At 46.6% G+C, this 22,154-nt stretch overlaps 1 protein-coding gene across 1 annotated transcript in view; it reads left to right on the top strand.

The window, feature by feature from the left end:
* The window catches only part of SYMPK (symplekin), a 34,136-nt gene that overhangs the window by 1,010 nt on the left and 10,972 nt on the right, over positions 1 to 22,154 (top strand). Inside the window, 16 exon segments of the mRNA XM_032485751.1 lie at positions 2,718 to 2,841; positions 2,986 to 3,051; positions 4,403 to 4,456; positions 4,547 to 4,620; positions 6,671 to 6,797; positions 7,406 to 7,655; positions 8,489 to 8,659; positions 9,876 to 10,115; positions 13,021 to 13,175; positions 15,575 to 15,725; positions 16,833 to 17,037; positions 17,888 to 18,038; positions 19,076 to 19,311; positions 20,350 to 20,431; positions 20,697 to 20,810; positions 21,839 to 21,986. Of these exon segments, the coding sequence (XP_032341642.1) occupies positions 2,737 to 2,841; positions 2,986 to 3,051; positions 4,403 to 4,456; positions 4,547 to 4,620; positions 6,671 to 6,797; positions 7,406 to 7,655; positions 8,489 to 8,659; positions 9,876 to 10,115; positions 13,021 to 13,175; positions 15,575 to 15,725; positions 16,833 to 17,037; positions 17,888 to 18,038; positions 19,076 to 19,311; positions 20,350 to 20,431; positions 20,697 to 20,810; positions 21,839 to 21,986 (2,329 nt within the window). The 5' untranslated portion in view covers positions 2,718 to 2,736.

Genomic DNA, 22,154 nt, shown 5'->3' on the forward strand with positions numbered 1-22,154 from the left:
ACTGTAAAAAGGAATGAGGAAAGGGGGCAAAAAAGGAATGAGATGTAGAGAGTGGGCTCCAGCATGTATTAAGTGAAAATCGAAGTGGAAGACAGTGTTTATTGTATGCTCCGTTTTTATGGAAGAAAAGGAGATGTGCGTGTGTAGAGAGAGAGAGAGAGAGAGAGAGAGAGAGAGAAAGAGAGAAAGAGAGAGAGAGAGAAAGAGAGAGAGAAAGAGAGAGAGAAAGAGAGAGAGAGAGAATAAACCAAAAAGGGGAAGAGGAAGGACACAGGGTAAAAAGTTTGGGTGGATCAATGTATTCTCATCATGAAAAGAGTGGAGAAGTTCATCATGAAAAGGTTCATTATGTTCTAATGGGAAACAGCAGTATACTGGATTATTGGGTGGCCATGGCCTTTGGCCTGTATGAAAAGACCTGGGGTAGGGGAGCAGTTCCTTTCAGAGAGGCAGTCCAGCTTAGTGGTGAGAAAGATAGATTCTGCAGCCATACTGCTAGGTCTACATCTTACAAGTTGTGAGCTTTGGTCAAGTGTCTTTACCTCCTTGGACTTGGAATTTCCTTACCTGTGAAATGGGGATGAAAAATAGTATCCACCTTGAAGAGTTGGTGTTGTGAGGTTTAGATAAGTTAATATGTATATTAGGATTGTGCCCCAGTGCATATTAAATTGTCAATAAATATTAGGTGAAAAATAATTAGGTTATTTTTCAAGCATTCTAGAGCGAAAGGGTAGGGATACTAAGGTCAGTGATTGTTGAAGCCCTTTGGCATTCACTTAGCAGATTTTTATTGAACACTTACTGGTACCAAAAATTGTTCCATGCTGGGAATAGAGAAAGTTCACACACACACACACACACACACACACACACACACCCTCTGCTCTCATGGAGCTTATAAATATGTAGTGTGTTGATGATAATAAATGCCATGCAGAAAAATAAAGCAACACAGATGGGAAGAGGAAATTGAAATTTGAAGTAGGGTGGTCAGGCAAGACCTTACTGTTGGAATATTTGAGCTGAGACCTGAAGGAAATAAGGAGGGAGGGAGTTGTGCCAGTATCTGACAGGAGGAGTATTCCGGACAGAAGGAAGAGAAGTACCAAGGCTTTGAGGAAGTAGTATGCTTGGTGTGATGACAAGGAGGCCAGAGTGACTGGAGCAGAGAGAGCTGGGAGGGAAATGAGGGCAGAGGTAGGAGGGGCCGGATCACATAAGGCCTTATGGGCCTTGGTGAGGACACTGGCTTTCACTTTAGGAAGGATACGGGGGTGACAGGCATCAGGGAGACTAGGAAGGAGGCTGTTGGGTAGTCATTCAGCAGATACCTGTTGAATAAACTACTGTGTACGGTATGTTATGTTCATTTTATTTGTTTTAATTTTTTCTGTCGGGGGGAGGTAATTAGGTTTACTTATTTATTTTTAGAGGAGGTACTGGGGATTGAACCCAGGACTTTGTGTATGTACTCTACCACTTGAGCTATACCCTGCCCACCATGTTCATTTTAAAAAATGAATCTTTTTTACCCTCCTCAAATTATTAACAGTTTATGCAGTAGCCTTCAGATTTCTTTCTGTGCACATAAAAATAGTAGCTGTACTTACCTCATGTTTACCATGTATACTAAATAATCTACTACTCAGAATAGTCCTGGGAGGTAAACACTGTTTCCATTGCTGTTTCACAGAAAAGGAAACTGAGACCCAGTTGTTTCTTGTCTCAGGTTATTCTGTGTATCCATACACAAACTTGAGAAAAATCAATTGAATTCTTCTGTGATGCAGCAGACTGTCATTGTCATCTTTTTATGATGATAATACATTGAGATCCATCCATTTTTTTAAGTATTTTTCTTCCCTTTTCTACTTTTTGGTTTTTCCTTTCAGTTTTTTTTTTTTAACATACACATATTTTCCTTTCTTTTGTAAAAAGGGAGCATACAGTAAACATTGTCTTCATTTTGCTTGTTTTTCCTTGTTTATCAGTGTATAGAGATTTTCCTTATTCTTTCTTCTCCTTTCCCGCATTCCTTTTTACAGTTGCATAGTATTTTATTATGTGGATGTATCATAGTTTTTCAGCCAGTCTCCCTATTTGAGAACACTTGGGTCAATAGTAGTCTTTTACTGCTAGGAATAGTACTGTAATTGACATCCTTCTTATTTCATAATTTTGCCAGTGCAACCTTGGGACAAAGTCTTCCCCACCTCAGCCTTTTAAAAAACAACTTCGTAGTATTCCAGAAAATGGCTGAAACAATTTATTTAAATTAGGCCTTCTTTGATGTATTGAGTACTTACTATGTGCAGGACTCTGTGGCTAGGGTTCCTCAGAGCTGTGTTTTAGAAAGCCTGCTCTGGTGTCCAGTCCAGAGTGCAGCCCAGATAGAGAGACAAGAGGCACTGAGACCAGTGAGATGGCTGCTGTGTGTTCATTTGTTCAGTCATTCAGCAGATGTTTATGGTCAGCCCGCTATGTGTAAAGTACTGGAGGTGAGGCCTCATACTACACGACATACATCCTCTGAGCTGGGAGACATCAGTGTCTCCCAGATTACAACCCCATGGACACATAGAGTCTGACCCCAACTCTGGATGGGGGAGGGACTTCAAAAGACCCAACAGGGACCAAACAGGCTGGAAAGGAGTGTTGAGCCCTTTGCAGATGGTGGGGTAAAAGTCCAGAGCTTGATCTATCCTCTTCTCCAGGAAGCATTGGACAGCAGTCATGGCAGGCAGCAGTGGGGACAGCGTCACCCGCCGGAGCGTGGCATCACAGTTTTTCACACAAGAGGAGGGGCCGGGCATTGATGGCATGACCACCTCAGAGAGAGTGAGCATGGAGAGAAGGGGTTGGAGTGGGGAGGCACAGGCCCTGTGTTGGGTGATTCACCCTCAGGTGATGGAGCCCAGGGAGTGCTGAAGGGGCTGGACTGGCAAGGCGAGCACCATCACCTGCCTTTCACCTTCCCTCCAGGTGGTGGATCTCCTGAACCAGGCAGCACTGATCACCAATGATTCAAAGATCACGGTGCTCAAACAGGTGAGGGGGAGGCGGTGATGCTGGGCTAAGCAGGACAAGGGAGGCGGGAGGGGAACCTATGAAAAAGAAGTCACTGGTAATAACACTAGTGTCCACATTTAAGGACTTGGGATATGCCTGCCACAGTGCTCAGTGCTATGCAGCCATGCTCTCATTGAATTCTCGCAAAAGTCCTATGAGGCAGGGTAATTTCATCCCCATTTTATGCAGAGGGAAGCAGAGTCTCAGAGCTTAAATAATTAGCCCATAGTCATTCTGCTAGGCTCTGGCTGAACTAGGACTTGGATGCTGGATTCAAACTCCAAATCCTGTGCTCTTGATCCTCGTATTTCCTCTCTACCAGGGTTCTATCCTGTGACGAAGACTTGCAGGTCACCAGACAGTGAGGACCCAGAATGGGCAGGGCTGCGAGGGAAGAGCCCGGGGGGCTGTGGAGACTAGAGGAGGCTCCTGACCCAACCTAGGGATGAGGAATCAGGGAGGGCTTTCTGAAAAAGGGACATCTGAGCTGAGACCTGGAGGATAAGGAGAGAAGCTGGCCAAGTGAGAGAGGGAGAGCATCTCGAGCAGAGGGCAGAATAGCCCATGCAAAGGCAGAAGAGGACTGGAGAGGAGAGGGGAGGGGCAGGTACTGGGTGTGGTTCAGAGCAGGAGGCGGGTCCAGTTCAGGGGTTGGAGGGTCAGGTTGCCTGGATGAGAACCCCAGTTTACTTGCCCAGTGTGTGGAGTCAGGTAGCCACCTCCACGTTAGCAGTAGAGTGGGGTCTTGGCCACCTCGTAGGGTGGCCGTGGGGTCCATTCAATAGTACCTTGGGTTGTAGGAGCCAGGCCTGTGCCGGCACTGATTTTCTATGAGAATATCTTGGGGAAGGGCTTATTCCGAAGAGCCTGGCAGATACAAGGGCCTCAGGAAATGGGTTCTCACTGTCATAAAATGCCTGCTGAATTGTGGTGGTTGAGTGGGGAGTAGAAGCAGAAAGAGAATGGAGTGAATCGATGGATGAGCCTCAGGAAGGTAGGGGGCCTGCAGCACTTCCCTCATTAGCCCTTTTTCTGTCACATATTCAGTGTCCTCCAGTACCTGCAGCCTTGTCCGAGCTTCTCGTTGAAGCTGCACAGCAGCCCTATAAATTGTTGTTTTATGATTCCCATTTTGCAGAAGAGCAAACCGAGACTCAGAAGAAGCCACTTGCCCAGGCTGTGGTGGGGTGGTGGAGCCAGGATTTGAACTGAGTTTATCTACTATCTACTCCCCTCCCCATGCTGTTTTCTCCTACGTGTTCCGATCGGCACTGATTGGACCCTGGTTTTATATGTGTGTTCCTCGTTCCCATCCCCAATCTCCTTCCAGGTCCAGGAACTGATCATCAACAAAGATCCCACACTACTGGACAACTTCCTGGATGTGAGTGACCATCGGGACAGAAAGGGTATGGATTTGGGGATCAGGGAATCCTGGTGCAACTTTGACCCACCTTCTTCCTGACCTTGGCAGGAGATCATCGCATTCCAAGCAGACAAGTCGATTGAAGTGCGCAAATTTGTCATCGGCTTCATTGAGGAGGCATGGTAGGGAGCAACCCTGCTGGAGTTGGCCTCTTTGGTTCCTAGCCTGGCCCTGCCCTAAGAGTCTTGCCCTCTGCTTCCCAGACTCATCCTTCCTCCCATCCACACTGACTCCTCAGCAAATATTTAATAAGGTCAAAAGCTTAGATTCATCCACGATTCCTCTGCTTCTCCTGTACTTCACAGCTACATCATCAGTAAGGACTGTCGGTTCTGCCTTCACATTATAAACAGCATCTGACCATTTTTCAGTCACTTCCCTTGCTGTTACTCTGGTCCAAGCCACCATTACCTCCTGCTTAGATGACTTCAGTGGCCTTCTGTCTGGCTCCCCTGCTTCCACTATTTTTTTTTCCCCCTTAATTGAGGTGAAATTCATAAAACATAAAATTAATTATTTTTAAGTGAACGATTCAGTGGCATTTAGCACATTCACAGGCTAGTTCCAAAATGTTTTATTCCTGCAAAAGAAAACACTGTCCCAGTTGCCTGCTTCCTCTTGCACACAGTGGCCAGAGTGATCCTGCTGAAATGTAAATCAGATCTCCACCCTCCCTGCTCTTGGGTCTTCACTGGCTCACTGTCTCACTTAGATTGAAACCCAACTCTTCACCCTTGCCTCTCCTCCTGGTGGCCTTTCTGATCCTCACTTATGTCCCCAGGCCTCCCTTTTGTTCCTCAAAATACGCCATTCCACTTCACGACCTCTCTTTGCTGTGTCTGCAGAGGACGCTTTCCCCCAGGGAGCTTGCTCCCTCCCTTTCGGCTGGTCTTCCTCAGCGAGCCCTTTCTGGCCACACCTGCCACACACGTCTGATATCCTGTCTGCACTGTTCTTTATAATTTCTCACCAGTCAAAATTCCATTATGCTTCTCTTTACCCATAGAAATGCCAGCTCCACAAGGGCAGGACTTTTCTGTATTGTGGACTGTGTAGATTATATTCTGTTTAAAGTTATTATAAAATGTTGGCTACATTTCCTGTGTTGTACAGTATATCCTTGTAGCTTATTTATTTTATACATAGTAAAATGTATACTGTATACCCCTGCCCCTATCTTGCCCGTCCCCCCTTCCCTCTCTCCACTGGTAACCACTAGTTTTGTAGGGGGTTTTTGGAGGGTGGGGGAGATATAGTTGATTTACAATATTATAATAGTTTCAGGTATATGACATAGTGATTGAACATTTTTATAGATTATTACTGGGAGAATTTGTGGTAAATTTTCTGAGTTTGCCAAAAAACTATTTGTTCAACAGGTATGTCACATAACTGCTGTGTACCAGGCAGTTGTGTAAGGCTGTAGAATATAACAGTGAAGAAAAACAGATACTGTTCCTGCCTTCATGTAGCTGACAGTTTCCTATTTTTTGACTGATTAGCTTAATATCTAATGTCAGATTGTAACATGCTATGAAAATTCACATTCTGAGTTCTAGGTATAGCCTTGAATTTCTTTATTCACTGGACAAATATTTATTGAAGGCCTTTCATTCTTTCCTTCAACAAAAAATGAGACTCTGCTAGTATTCAGACTGGAAAGAGTCCCCCACTTTCAGAGCCCTCAGACTTAGATAAACAAATCAGTAAGCAAAACTAGTGATGACATAAAGCAAAGTGTGTTGAAGTAATAATGGCTAATATTTATTGAATGCTTTCTACACTGTTCTAAGCACTTTATATGTATCGTTGCAATTTTCACAACAAGCCATGAGGTGGGAACTATTCTAAATGAGACAGAGTGGCTCGTCCAGATTCACAGGGTTGTCAGGCTGTGCTGCCCCTTATGTGAACAGCAAGGCCCTAACAGCAAAAGAGAGTGGGGGGTGAGGACCAACCTAACAGTGTTTGGGGGCAGCTGTTTCCAGAGGTGCCAAGCATTGTTCTCAGCTTCCAGATGTGCTGGCAAACAAGACAGGTACAGTCCCTGACTCTGCCCACCTCCATTCCAATCTCCTGGCACACTGACCCTGATTTTCCTTTTCTTATGGACCCCAGGCTCCCATTGCCCAAAGACCACCTTGACTGTGCCCTTTTTCCTCCATCCCCCAGCAAGCGAGACATTGAGTTGCTGCTGAAACTGATTGCGAACCTCAACATGCTTTTAAGAGATGAGAATGTGAATGTGGTGAAGAAGGCCATCCTCACCATGACCCAGCTCTACAAGGTGGCCCTGCAGGTGAGAGCTCTCTCCCCACCTGGAGCTGTCCTAGCCTGGCAGGTCTCATTTACAGACTCATCAGTCAGAATTCAAAACCAGGGTCAGATCAAAATTCTTCATGGGCAAGATGTGCTGTTGATCTTTGCGAACAGAAAACAGGGGGATCTAATGTCTAATGGTCAGGGAATTGCCATGAACCCATCCTTCCATCCATCTGTTCACTGATACATTTAACAGATGTTCCCAGAGTACCTGATCTGTGACCAGGATGGGCTGCCTGGGTGCACACTATGGTGTGATGTACATTAATGTTAATGAAATGAATGAATCTATTTAATCTCTGCCACCAACTTGTGAGGTCAGCATTATTATTCCTTTGGCTTCCTTAAGATCTGAGCCTTCATCACTCTGGGTTGTCACTGTCTGTGAACGTAATGAGGGCAGGACCAGACCTGGCTTGGTCACCACTGGGCCCTGTCTCCAGCATCACCTAGCACAGGGCTGGGAACAGAATTGTAACTCAGTAAATGTTCCCCAAATGACTGTTCATCATCATTTATGGGGTTGTCAGTTGATGCCTTGTTCCCATCTATCTGTCTGTCCATCCCTGCCTGGCCCACTCACAGTGGATGGTGAAGTCACGGGTGATCAGTGAGCTCCAGGAGGCCTGCTGGGACATGGTGTCTGCCATGGCTGGGGACATCATCCTGCTGTTGGACTCTGACAATGACGGCATCCGTACCCACGCCATCAAGTTTGTGGAGGGCCTCATCGTCACCCTGTCACCCCGAATGGCTGACTCGGAAGTGCCCCGACGCCAGGAGCATGACATCAGCCTGGACCGCATCCCTCGTGACCATCCCTACATCCAGTACAGTGAGTGCTACCCATCAGCTGGTGCCATTTGTCAGTCACTACACTGGCTCCCCCCCCTTTTTTTTCTTGGTTTTTAATTTCTGGAGTCAGTTTATTACAGGGCTTGAGAGCCCTCATGCAACACTCAAATCTCAGTTTATTATTTTTGAGCCTATTTCTTCCTTAATAAATTGGGGGTCATTACTATGGCATCTACTTTAGAGTGTAGGTATGAGCTTTTGGTGAGTTAACATGGCTGGCATAGTAAGCATTCTCCAAATATTAGCTATTCTTATATATGGTTTGACAACCTTTTGAACTCGGCAATATTATTTTAAGTTACATATTTTCCTAATCATATTGTATTCAGATGCTACACAATATTCTGTAGTATGGTTTCATCACATTCTATTTTTTATTCACTGTTTCAAATAATGTGGTATCCAGTATGTTTTTGCATAAGAAATGTCAAGAAAGATATCCACCAAAGTTGTTAAAGGTTAACTTTTGGTGACTGGATCAAAGACCTTTGAGTTCTTTGTGTATGTACGCATGTATACGTGTTCAAAATTTCACATCAGTGTAGTTCAGATAGATTCCTTATGGTTGGATATTTTAAATTAGTTCTGCTCTTTTACTATTGCAAGCCCTTGCTTTGAGCATCATCTCTAAATTTTTATACTCATTAATAGTCTTATAGTCAAACTCATCAACCCCTAAATTTTCTGTGTTTTTTAAGCCATTCACAGCCATGCGTGTACAAGGATTTTTCTCCTTTTGGCCCCAAAGACTGCTCTCTCTGGAGGCCAGGGAGAAAGGCCCCAACTAACTGGTTCTCTTCTCTCTCTCATTAGATGTGCTGTGGGAAGAAGGCAAGGCAGCCTTAGAGCAGCTGCTCAAGTTCATGGTGCACCCCGCTATCTCCTCCATCAACCTGACCACAGCCCTGGGCTCCCTCGCCAATATTGCCCGCCAGAGACCCATGTTTATGTCTGAGGTGATTCAGGCTTACGAAACCCTGCACGGTAGGTTGGTCCCCTCCCCCTCTCCTTCCTGTCCACTGGCCAGTCCCCTCTTCCCTGAGGAAATGTGAGCTAGGTAGCAGGCCCCCAGGGGATTCATCATCAATTTAGTAGGTCGTGGACACAAGGAAGGATTCTCTAGAATAGACCCAGATCTTTTGGTGATTGCATGTGAAAGAAATCTGGTTCAGAGCTGGCTTTAATATTGAGATACGTGTAGGTGAAATGACCTGATGTCTGTGAAGGACTTTAAAATATTCCAGCTCTTCCCCTTTCTCCCTAAAAAAGCAGGATAGATGTGCCAAGGTCAGCAAAATATTGTTGGTGGGTACATGGTGATTCATTAGACTTCTCTACTTTTGTGTGTATGTGAGAACTGAAGTCTGGGATTGAGGCATGAGTGTGTGCACACCATGAATCTGTCTCCATCTCTTGGCTCTTATATGTCTCTTTCCATGTGGTATCGAAAATGGCCCCCAGTTGCTCCAGACTTCCATTCTGTCTGCTTGGCAACCTCAAGAGAAAGAGAGTGTCTCATTCCCAGTCATTCCAGCAGAAGTCCAAGGACTGATGCTCATTGTTTCTGATTGGCCAGGAAGACATTGTGAGCTTATCTCTGAACCAATCACAATGGTCAGATGATTGCAGTGTTCTTACTGGCCTTGAATCTCTTGCCCACTTGGACTGAGAATGGAGCCAGGGTGGTTCCCTCAAAGGAAAATAGGGGTGTTGTTGGCTGAGGAAGTGGGGAATGATGCTGGCCAGGCAACATTACAGGCATCCTCTTTCGCTGTGGAACAGGGGAGGCCCACATGTCAAGGTGATTGTTAGACATTAGAAAATCATTCTGGTGTCTGGGACCAACGATCAACTGTTTTAGAAGTTCATTTGGGATGTTCTGGTGGTGAAGGGATAGCCTTCCCCAGGGCAAGCATGTTGGAATTTCCAGACCAGAGATGGAGGGAGATGAGACTTTATGTGTGATAAACGGGAGGGTGAGTTTTCTCTTTGTTTTAAGGTTGACTAATACTGAAGGAGACCTCTCAAGGGTTTTGAGTATCAGCTTGTATGGGGGAAGGGCATGCATTAGATCTGAGAGTGAAGGAATTTTTCTAGGATATGCCTGCAACCACTGCCCAAGCTAGGGTTTAGGAAGTGAGGCTGGCAGGGCCCCATGAGCCCTGTGTACAGCATGAAGCTCTTGCTACTTTCCTCACAGCCAACCTGCCCCCAACGCTGGCCAAATCTCAGGTGAGCAGCGTGCGTAAGAACCTCAAGTTGCACCTGTTGAGTGTGCTGAAGCACCCAGCCTCCTTGGAGTTCCAGGCTCAGATCACCACCCTGCTGGTAGACCTGGGCACACCTCAGGCTGAGATCGCCCGCAATATGCCCAGTGGCAAGGATGCCCGCAAGCGGCCCCGAGACGACTCAGATTCCACGCTCAAGAAGATGAAGCTGGGTGAGCTGAGGAGCCGAGTCAGGCCTGGGAGGAGGTGGTGGCAGGGAGTGGCCTTGTGAAATGTTAAATTATCTACAGGAAACTGTGAGCTGAATGTACATTATAAATTATATTGTATAAACCTGATGACATATAATAAATGATATCAAAATAGAATCATTAAAATATATAATATACTTAAAAGTAATTACGAACTACTTAAATTATACAGAGAGGGATAAAATGAAAATAGTCTGCTTTTTATCTGTCTCCCCAAAAGTAACTGCTCCTCAGGTGCTAACACTTTTCCTTTCAGAAATGCCTTATATGTATGGAGAGTTCTTTCCTGTGTTTCATTTATAAATCTATTTTCTTTTTGAAGTAATTTTTAATGATTGTATTATTTATTAATAGTGTCGACCATGACAGTCTTCCTTACTCCAAAATTTTTTAAAAATCAATCATGATTGTTTCTAGAATATTTATGAATCAAGGTTTGTTTGGTTTTTTTAATTGAGAAAAAACTTATTTTAATATAAGGAGTGAGGTAGGGATCTCTAAGCATACAAAGCGAAATGTTCTGTACCTTATTTGTTCAGCAGTCATCTTGGAGCTCTTTCTATATCTGCACATAGAGATCTACTGCATCCTTTTAATGGTGGCATAATTGTCTGTAGAGCTCATGGACCACTTTAACCAATCCCCCTGTTGATAGATGTTTCATTTGTATCCAGTTATCTTTAAAGTATGAATATTGCTGTAGTGTAACAGTCTTACGTGTCCAGTCATCAGACAAATTCCCAGTAGTGGGATTGGTAAGGTAGAGGGCTTGTACATTTAAAGTTCTTTTCTGTGGACCAATTTTATTTTTCTATTAAAGTTTTTATTTTGAGATAATTTTGAACTTGCAGATATTTTACAAGAATAGTACTGAACACTCCTGTTTACCCATCACAAGGTGGGATCGCACGATGCGTTTAGTTGTCATGTCCCTTGAGTCTCCCAAATCATTTCTTCAGCCTTCTTCTGTTTCATGACCTTGATGTTGTGAAGAGTCCAGGACAGCTGTTTACTAGAATGTCCGTCTTTTGGGGTTTGTCTGCTCTTGCCTCCTGATTGGATTCGGGTTCTGGACTTCTGGCAGGAACACTGCAGAAGTGATACCTCCCACCTCCCCCGTGTGTTATAAGGAGGTACATGATGTCAGTTTGACCCATTATTGGTGATGGGAGTTTGATCTCTTGGTGGAAGTGATGACTGCCAGCTTCCTCTAGTGTAAAGTACCTTTTTCCCTTTGTAAATAATAAACTGAGAGAGTTACTTGAAACTATATGAAATATCAGTTCCTCTTCAAACTTTCACCCAGTGGTTTTAACACCCATTGATGATTGTTGCCTGCATCTGTTATTACTATAATGGTTATAAAAGATTTCCTTCTACATTTGTTACTTGGCATTTCTGCTGTAAGGAAGAGTTTTCTTTTCTTCTCCCTACTTTATTATCAGTGTGGACTTGTGAATTCTTGTTTATTGTCTGGGTTATAATCCGTTATTCTTGTTATTCACTTTGTTGCTCAGATTGCCTCATATTTAGCAGTGGGAGCCTTTGAGCTGGGCTCCTGTGTCCTTTAATGTGTCCCATAAGTTTTTTTGAGCATTTCTTATTTTCTGGCGTAACAAGATGTTCTAGACTCATCTTGTACTTTCCTTACTGCAGTCTTGGAAACAGCCATTTCTCTAAGGTGCCCTGGTTTCTCTTAAACAGGGAATAGTTTCAGAAATCAAGATTTGAGCACTGGATCCATTAGTACTGGATACATTTAAATTCTTGATAGCAGTTTTCCTAAAAACTGCACCAGTGTACACAACCCCAGTGGTGTGTGAGTGCCAATTACCCTCCTCTTACCAGGCCTGGACATTCTGTAAACTCTGGGTTTAAACGGTTTTCTGGGTTTAGATTTGCTTTCCTGCATGTGTGTTTAGCTGCGCATTGTTTTACATTTATTGGCTATTTGAGTTTCTGTGTAGTGCCCATTCTATTGGGTTGGTCAGCCTTTTGTAATAGATTTGTATGTGCCCTTTGTTAATGCAGGGTATCAGCTGTTTGTTACATGTGTTGCAAACTTTTTAAAGACGGTAACATTTCATCATATTTTTGCCTTAATCTACTTAAATCGTCACTCTTTTGAACATCCCAGTTTTCCACTTTTATAAATACAGCTTCAAGGAACACCTTTGCACATAAACCTTTTCCTCTAAGGTTCGTATTATTTGTTCCTTTGAGCTAGAACCACTGTACTCGTATTCAACCAGCCTGCTATTGTGTGCCATGTGTCTGTACAGTCGGTGCCACAGTGAACTCTCTACTCAGTTTACTTTAGTTATAGTGAGTAACCTTTTAAAGGTAGATATCTAAAAGTGGAATTGCTGTGTCAAAGAGGTGTGCAAAATTAAAATTATGACCTGTCAAATTTCCCTTCCAAAAGGCTATACCAGTTTATATTTCCACCGTCCACACCCCTACTAACAACTGTCACTACCAACTTTTTATTTGTCAATCATATTGGCAAACTTGCTGGCTTATTAAGATTTTTGTATGTTTTCCTGATTCCTGGTGAGGTTGAGCACTATTTCAAAGATAGATGTTTTTAAACAGTAAAGCTCTGTGAAGTTATTAATTAACTTTTTCATCTTTTTGGATGTGCTCAGCCAGGCTGAGATGGCTTATTCTCTTGCCCTAGATGAGGAGAACTGAGGCCTAGAGAGAGGCAGGTGGTCCCCGGGGCTGCACGGCACAGAGGTCTCCGTCTGCCGCAGGGCTCCTACTTGCTGAGGCCGAGGAGGCAGGACCACCTGGGGTCCCTGCGAGAAGGGGAGGGCTGGCTGCTCTCTCTCGAGCCAGCATCTTGTCTCCTTCTCTGTTCTAGAGCCCAACCTGGGGGAAGACGACGAGGACAAGGACTTGGAGCCAGGCCCCTCAGGGACCTCGAAGGCCTCTGCCCAGATCTCCGGCCAGTCAGACACAGACATCACAGCTGAGTTCCTACAGCCTCTGCTGACGCCGGACAATGTGGCCAATCTGGTGAGGATGGGTGGGGCTGTTTCCTGCAGGGCAGGGAGGAAGGCTCGCTAGTGTATTTCCTGCCCCTCTGCTCCACACTGCCCACCACTTCCAGATGACATCAGATCTAAAACACTTTTATTCTTAGTGTTGGGAGGATGCAGTCCAGTGAGCCCTCCTCACCTTGAATGGACCTTTTCTTGGATGATCTTTACTCCTTCAGGTGGTCATTTGTCACCACCCCCAGTAGTCCCTCTGGGTGGTCTGAGTCTCCATCCAAACCCATTCACTCTCTCTCTCCTCTCCTTTGCAGGAAAGGTCTGTTAACTGGAGAGTGAACTCCGGGACTTATTTTCTAAGTGGTGTGGGATTGGTGTTGGTGGGGTGGGATGACCTGCATTTTCTTCAGATTTTTAAAGCTGTCCTGCTCCAAAGTGAAAGAACTGCTGGTTTGAATTGATTGGGGTTGGGGGTCTCACATCAGTCCTTTGGCTGTAGCAGCACCAGACCTTTCTGTTGGGTGCTCACAGAGAATGCCTCTTCCCTTGTTCAGCAGCAGTCACTCACAGCTTTCCCTTCTCTGACTAGAGGCTACTAGTTGTTGGGTGATTGGGGTGGCGAGAAGGAGTTTTCTCATCAGCTCAGATCTCTTTGGTGAGCTCCAGGCCTGGACATGAGACCACCTCCTGCATCTTTCTCTCTGGATGTTCCTCAGGCACCTGTCAAAACTAAACTTGTGAAATTTCTCCCCAACCAGTCTTCTACAGGCCCATGGCCCCTCTGTATTCTTCGCACGCATGCCTCTCAGTCTCCAAGCCACAAACTTAGGAGTTAAACTCTTTACCTCCCCATCAACCCCCAGTCCTTCCCCTCTTCTCCATCCCCAAGGCCCCTGCCCTGTCCAGGCCCCACCCTTTCATGCCGAGCACCGCCTGCTTGCTCCCTGGCTCTGCCTTCCACTCTCCCTGTGGCAGCCAGAGGCATCTTTCTCAAGTTCAAGTCCTGACACCTCTCTCCTCAAATCCCTGCCAGGGCTCTTCATTCCCTTCCAGATGAAATTTAAATTCAACTTGCCTCAGGCCCTGTCGGATGAGCTGCCATTAACTTGTTGTACCTTATCTATCCCTGTCACGCTCTGGGAAATTGTCTGATTGTCTTTCTCAAATTACTGGCATGAAGTTGTTCACAGGATTCTTTTACTTTTGTAATGCCTGTTGTCTCTGTAGTAATGTGCCCCTTTTTTGTCCCTAATACTGCATCCTTCCTCTTCTCTTTTTTGTTCATTCTTGCTTGTAGATTTGCTTGTTTTCTTTCTTTTTTTTCTTTTAAAGGTTATATACTTCGTAGATTTGCTTGTTTTCAGTTATTTCAGAGAACTGATTCTTAAATTTTGTTGATAGCCTTTTGTAACTTTTTCTGTTTTATTTCTGCTGTCTTTTTTCTTTCATGTTACTTTCTTTTCACGTTTTTCCCCAAAGTTTTAAGTTAAATACTTGGCTTATTAGTTTTCAGTCTTCCTTTCCATTGTAAGCATTTAATGATCTGATTTTCCAGCTAAGTACCATTTTAGCTGCATCTTACGCATTTTGATTTGTAGTTATTTCCTTATCTTTTTGTTCTAATTATTTTATTATTTAAGAATATGCATTTAAACTTCCAAGCATGTAGGGAGTTTGAAATTATCTTTTGTTACCAATTGCTGACAGATACGGATGTGCTCTATTAGGATACTGAATTTTTTTTAGCTTATATGTGTTTTTCTTCACTTAAATTATTATTTTTTATTCTGATGTGTTTTTTAAATTTATAATTTTTTTACTTTTTCGAGGGGGAGGTAATTAGGTTTATTTATTTATTTGCTCTTAGAGGAGGTGCTGGGGACTGAACGCAGGACCTCATGCATGCTGAGCATGTGCTCTAGTTCTTGAGCTATATCCGCCCCCTGATGTTTTTTTAAAGTCAGTTTCTGGTCCATATTACACTCTTCACTGAACGTCCTTCCACTCTCTGGACAGGGTACCAGCTCTGCTGCCTCTTATCCTTTCCCCATGCTGTCTCTATACCTGAAATATGTATACACACACACCACCACCACCACCCTGCCAATGCAAGACTTCACTCCATTGTCAGTCTGATTCTTGCCCTTCTCTCATTTCTCAGCCTACGTGCCCCTGCCCCAGGGAGCCAAAGCCATCCCTGGCCTTCCTAATGTATCTCATGGCACCCTTTACTTCCTCCCTCGTAAAGCACATTGCAGCAGTATTTATTTTCTTTCTGACTTCCCCAAGAGTCTGAGCTCCATGGAAGCAGGCCTACGTCTGTCCTAGTCACTGCCATTTCCCCAGCATTGGCCTGGGCTTGCAACAGATGCCTGTTGAGTCAGTGAGTAAAGAAAGGCTGCTTTTCCTGGGCATCCGTAGGTCCTCATCAGCATGGTGTACCTGCCTGAGGTCATGCCCGCCTCCTTCCAAGCCATCTACACCCCAGTGGAGTCAGCAGGCACTGAAGCCCAGATCAAACACCTGGCTCGGCTCATGGCCACACAGATGACAGCCGCAGGACTGGGGCCAGGTGAGTGTCATACAGAGCTGACCTGGGCCAGGGGTTTAACTCTGGCCACTGGGTTCACCTTGTTGGAAGAGCACTTCTTTGTAGTGGTGCAAATGAAAATCACATGAGATCTTAAGTGTAAATAATTACGAGTTCCATAGATGGATGGAGTGCTCAATATTTACAGGCCCTGGGCTTTAAAATCCAACAGACCTGGGTTTGAGGTCTGAGTTGGACCAGACTACCTCAGCCACTTAATAGCTATGTGTCTTTGGTCAAGTTACTTAACCTCTCCGAGCCGCAGGTGGTTTCCCATTATAACGCTACTATTGAGGTATAAATTATGTACAGTGAAACACACAGCTCTTACGTGTACACCTTAGTGAATTTTCACAAAGTGAACACACCAGTGTAACTACCACCCAGATGGAGAAGAACTATTACTAGCACTCTGGAAAGTTCCTTCTTGTTCCTTTCCAGTCAGCACTCATGACATCCCCCCTCCAGAGACAACCACCATTCTGATTTCTGTCTCCATAGATTAGTTTTTCCTAGTCTTGAACTTCATATAAATGGGATCATAGAGTGTGGCTTCTTTTGCTCAGCATAAGTTTTTGAGGTTCATGCATGTTGGGATGTGAAGCAGTAGATTATTTTTTATTGCTCAGTGGTATCCCCTTATGTGACTAGGCCACCATTTGTTTATCCACACTCCTCTGTTGATGGACCTGCGGGTTATTTAGTTTTTGGCCATTGTGAATAAAGCTACTGTGAACATTTGTGTACAAGTGTTTTGATGAATGCATGCCCTCATTTACCTTGAGTAAATACCAAGGAGTAGCACTGTTGAGTTACAGGTTTGGGTATATTCAGTGCTATTAGAAACTGCTCATCAGCCTTCCAGAGTGGCAGTACCATTTGATACTCCCACCAGCAGTGAATGACATTTCAAGTTTGAGCCTCGATGGCTGTATTGCAAAATGGGGATGGAAAATGTACCTGCTCCAGAAGAGCCATTTTGCAGATTTAAATGAGCTTTGTGTGTGTAAGCCTTAGAACAGAGGCTCCCCTTGGAGCCTAGCAGGTGGGGCTGACGTGCCTGGAGCCCATTTGCTGCCTCTCCCTCAGGGGTGGAGCAGACCAAACAGTACAAAGAGGAGCCCAAGGAGGAGAAGGTGGTGAAGCCGGAAAGCGTCCTGATCAAGCGACGCCTGTCAGCCCAGGGCCAGGCGATCTCGGTGGTGGGCTCCCTGAGTTCCATGTCCGCTCTGGAGGAGGAGGCACCCCAGGCCAAGAGGAGGCCAGAGCCCATCATCCCTGTCACGCAGCCCCGGTGAGTCCCCTTACAGGTGCTGGTACTGGACTGAGGGCCTGGTTCTTGGTGTGTGTGCATGAGAGACAGACAGGCAAAGACAGATAAACAGAGATTGGTCTGGACGAGGGTCTGATTCCAGAGTCAACACCACAACCACTAAGCCTTAGCCATTGTTTTCTTTTACATCCAAACACCCCCTTACTTATACCTAGAATTGGGATGATAGTATCTCTCTCCAAGGATGGGGAGAATGAAATGAGTTCACAGTGGTGGTTAGATGATTAAATTAGATGAGTCTTGGGGTGGATGGTGATCATCATATAAAGCACTTAGCATGATTCCTAGCATGTAGGAAGTGCTGCTGGTTACTGCCATCATCGTCCCCGTTACCCGCCTTATAGACCACCAGATCCAGCCAGTCCCTGCCCTGTCCCCAGCCAAGGCTTGCCTGACCTACTGCCCCTCCAAGCTCTGTTCCCCTTGCTCCCTCCTCCAGTCACACCAGCCTCTTAATAGCTCTTGAATAGCCAAGCAGGTCCCCACTTGAAGGCCTTTGCATCTTCTGTTCTTTCTGCCTGGAAAGCTCATCCCCCAGATATTTGTGGGTCTTATTCCGTCACTTCATTCAGATCTTCTCTCACACACTGCCTGCTCTATAGAGCAGCCTTCCCTGAGATACCCTTTACAAAACCAAAAGAGCATTCTCTTCCTTCTTGTCCTGCGCCCTGCCGTGCCTCAGAGTCACAGGGGAGTCGGAGAGACAGCACTGGGGGCAGGGGGTGGGGGTCTCTCTATGGCCTGGGGTGGGCCTGGGCTCCAGAAAGGATGTTCTGAGTCACCTTATCCCTGTCTCTACTCTTCCGTGTAGGCTGGCAGGTGCCGGAGGGCGTAAGAAAATCTTCCGTCTGAGCGATGTGCTGAAGCCCCTGACTGACGCCCAGGTTGAGGCCATGAAGCTGGGCGCTGTGAAGCGGATCCTACGGGCTGAGAAGGCTGTGGCGTGCAGCGGGGCTGCCCAGGTGTGCCCCTGTCCCCCCAGCCCAGCCTCCAGTCCCTCTCCCCAAGAGCCTACCTCACATCCCAGCAGAGGGACGATCGCTGGGGACAACCCTCCCTGGCTCCAGATGCCAGCTCTTCTCCAAGCCTCACTCTGTCCTCCTCCATAAAGTGGAGATGATAGCAGCCGCTCCACACAGGTGACGAGGAGGAAGAAGTGTGTGCACGTGCGTGTGCTGTCACTCAGCGCGGGGCCAGCGGCGAGCAAGAGCCCTGCAAGCGCAGGCTGCTGGGTGTTCTGCTTCTTCGTGGTTAACAGTGTTCTTGTTCTTGTTCTTTAGCTTCAGACACACCTGCTTTAAGTCCTGACACTACCACTTGCTTGCATTGCAACCTCAGTCAAGTGCCTTTTTCCTTATTTTTTTAAATTTATTTTTAATTAACCCAAAAGTATATGAACATACTCTCTCTGTTAAAAAATATTTCCAAGCCACAGAGATATCATAGGTCTTTGGACCCCCACCTACATGCCGTCTCCTCCACGGAGGTGACCAATCCAGAGGGGAGGGTATAGCTCAGTGGTAGAGCACGTGCTTAGCATGCACGAGGTCCTGGGTTCAATCCCCAGTACCTCCACTAAAAAACAAAGAAACCTAATTACCTCCCCCAAAACAAACAAAAATAAACAAATTAGGGAAATCCTTCAAGATCTTTTTCTGTGTATTTAAGTATGTAGACGTTACTTCTAGAAATTCAGATATTTATATTTTAGACACAGTTTAGATGTTGATAATGTTGTATTTTAGATATATATAATTTAAGTATTACTCCTAGGAATTTTTAGATGTTACTGCTAGTTTTATTCTGATGACTGAATTTTTTTTCTCCTTTTTTATTTTTTTCTTCCATATAAATGAGACCTACTGAGAGTAAGATTCTTCAGCTTTCCTTCACTTAACACTGGGTCTGCACTCAGGGTCCCTGAGGCTGGGCAAGGCATGATCGTGGGGTGCTTGGGATTGCCAACTCCCACCCACCCACACACACACTCTTCTGTCAGGTGCGCATAAAGATCCTGGCTAGCCTGGTGACTCAGTTCGACTCGGGCCTGAAGGCTGAGGTCCTGTCCTTCATCCTGGAGGATGTGCGGGCCCGCCTGGACCTGGCCTTCGCCTGGCTCTACCAGGAGTACAACGCCTACCTAGCAGCTGGTGCCACGGGCACCCTGGACAAGTATGAGGACTGCCTCATCCGCCTGCTCTCCGGCCTGCAGGAGAAGCCAGACCAGAAGGATGGGTGAGGGGGATGGCCCTGCACCCTCCTGTCCCCAAGAGTCCCCCTCCTGTGTCCTGCCTTTCCTTTCTGGTTTCTGACCACCTCCCTCCTCATCACCTACCGAGTCAGCCCTGCCTGCGCCCACCCCGAGTCTCCTCGCTCTCCCCACTCTGCATGCACCAACAGGTAGCTTCAGTGCAGGCTCTGGGTCACGCACCCCGGACTTGTTCCCCGGCTCTGCTGCTTGCTCTCTGCCCTGTGTCACTCACCCTCTTGGCCTCCGTTTTCTTATATAATACATAATAAGTAACAGTGCCTGCTTCAGAGGCTTGTTGTGGAGGTGACTTACCATCACTGTCTCTTGCCAGAATCCATTCTGTAGCTTCCTACTTATCCTGGACCTCCAGCTTACCCATTCTCCACACAGCAGCACAGGAATTTTATAATGTAAATCCTGTCTTGGTATTTCCCCAGTAAAACCTTCCATTGTTCTCATGAAAAAAGCAACTTCTTACTCTGCCCTATGAGACCTGTGTAATCCATTCCCACCAACCTCTGTAGCCTCTTTTTTTGCCTCTCTGCTTTTCACTGCCCCAAGCTATAGCCGCACTGGCCTTCAGTCTTCTGTTCCTTGAGCATGCAGAGTTCAGGACTTGGCACTTACTGTTCTCTCTACCTGGAATGCTCTCCGCCCTACTTCTTGCGTGGCTGGCTCCTTCTCATCTACCGATGTTGACTGAAGTATCATAGCAGCCTTTTGTGGCCACTCCATCTCTAACAATACCCTTTCCCACCCCATTTGCCCTGTCATTCCCTCCCACTGCTGTATTAAAAAAGCTAGGGGAGACATTTGACAAAGGGGAGGAACTGAGTTTCCAAAAGGTAGTCTCTGCCCAAGTCAGTTTGAACCCTGCTCTGTTGCCTCCAAAGCTCTATAACCAGGGGGTTGAACAAGTTGTTTGTGAGGGGGAGCCCTGCCAGTTCTGTGCACTGCAATCAGCAGGACAGGGAAGGGGGCCTCTCCTCTGCAGCTGTTCCCTGTCCCTCCCTCTCTGGCAGGATCTTCACCAAGGTTGTACTAGAGGCACCACTGATCACCGAGAGCGCCTTGGAGGTGATTCGCAAGTACTGCGAGGATGAGGTGAGGACGGGTGGCAACTCTCCCTCCATCCCCAGCACTGTGGTGCAGGCAAGAGTCCTGCTTGCTGCAGCCTGTGGAAGGGGGCAGGGCCCTGTGTTGGGTGGTAGGGTGGAATCTGAAGGGTGCACAGCCTAGACCTTGTGGTGGGAGTTCTGTGAGGTACCTGGTGCTTGTGTCCAGTACAAGATCTGACTGAGGCAAGGGAGACATCCCAAAGACACACCGCAGGTACCTTGAGCTTTGGTTGCCCTCCTTCCTGCCGCAGAGTCGCACCTACCTGGGCATGTCCACTCTTCGAGACCTGATCTTCAAGCGCCCGTCCCGCCAGTTCCAGTACCTGCATGTTCTGCTAGACCTCAGCTCCCATGAGAAGGACAAGGTGATGCCCCACTGCTCTCTGCTGGGCTACACTGAGTCCTTCCTCTGTCCTTAGTAACCAGTCCAGCCTTTTCCACATTCCCCTGAAAGTTTCTGGGCCTAATGCCCTCCTTGCGACAATGTTTTGGTGGTGGTGGTGGTTTTTCCATTTACGATGGCATGAAGCTACCAAGAATGTACACAAACATACACATACTCACCCCCCAGGAAAGGCAGTCCCATTCTTGCTCTTATTCCACCCGTGTTGGTGCGCCCCTCTTAAGGCCTGGTGCTGTGCTAGGACCTGGTGGGCACTGACCAGGAGGGGAGCCAGTGTGACCTTTCAGCAGAAGTTGCAACCCTGGTGGCTGGGGAAGGGCGGTGCTTTAAGGAAGGAAAAGGGGACATGTGAGCCAAGACATGAGTAGTTGGATGTGCCCTGGACAGAGGGGACAATGTGTGTGCATGTGTGTGATCAAGAGGGCCCTCGGTCCATCCATACTCCAGCCTTTTGCCAGCTTCTTTCTGGTGTTTCGTAGTTCGTTCACTCAGCAGACCCTCACGGCACACACTGTAGGTTGGCCCTCTGGTGCTCTTGGGGCCAAGGTGGTGCCCAAGATCGACCGCTGTCCTCGTGGCTCCCAGCAGGGGATATCTTGAGTGAAACAGGATATAGCCAGCAACAGGCATTCCAAAAAAGAAAAAGCAGGCATTCCAGGTGTGGAACCCTTTTGTGCCAAGTCTCAGTGACAGGGAGAATGCTGTCACTTTTGAGGAACTGAGGAGAGCCCCTTCTGGTTGGAGCATAGCAACTGAGGCAAGAAACGAAAACAGATGAGGCTGGGCAGGTAGATGGTGAGCTGGTGAAGGGCCCCAAGTTGATCCAGGAAACCTCTCTCTCTAGCTGGTGACCAGTCTTGAGCACAGATAACTCAGCTGGGCTGTGCCTTTCTCAGACTTGGACTTGTTTTCACACTGGTGCTGCTGAGCTCAGAACAGCTGTCTCCCCCTCCACCATCTTGCCCCCTCATCTCCCCGCTCTCTCCTCAGGTGCGTTCCCAAGCCTTGCTGTTCATCAAGCGCATGTACGAGAAGGAACAGCTGCGAGAGTATGTGGAGAAATTTGCCCTTAACTACCTGCAGCTCTTGGTCCACCCCAATCCACCATCTGTGCTGTTTGGAGCCGACAAGGACACAGGTCTGGTGCGGGTTCTTCAGAGGCATGCTGAGCACCTGCTGTGTCCTGGCCTCTGGGCTGGGCCCTGGGGATAGAGCTGGATCAGAGCTGAGCCCTGCCCAGCCTGCGAGGGAAGACAGCCAGACAGTAATAACTGGAATGAGCAGGCCTCAGGTGGTGAAACCAGGG

The sequence above is a fragment of the Camelus ferus genome, chromosome 9, assembly GCF_009834535.1.
Source record: "Camelus ferus isolate YT-003-E chromosome 9, BCGSAC_Cfer_1.0, whole genome shotgun sequence".
In the NCBI taxonomy this organism is placed as follows: Eukaryota; Metazoa; Chordata; class Mammalia; order Artiodactyla; family Camelidae; genus Camelus; species Camelus ferus.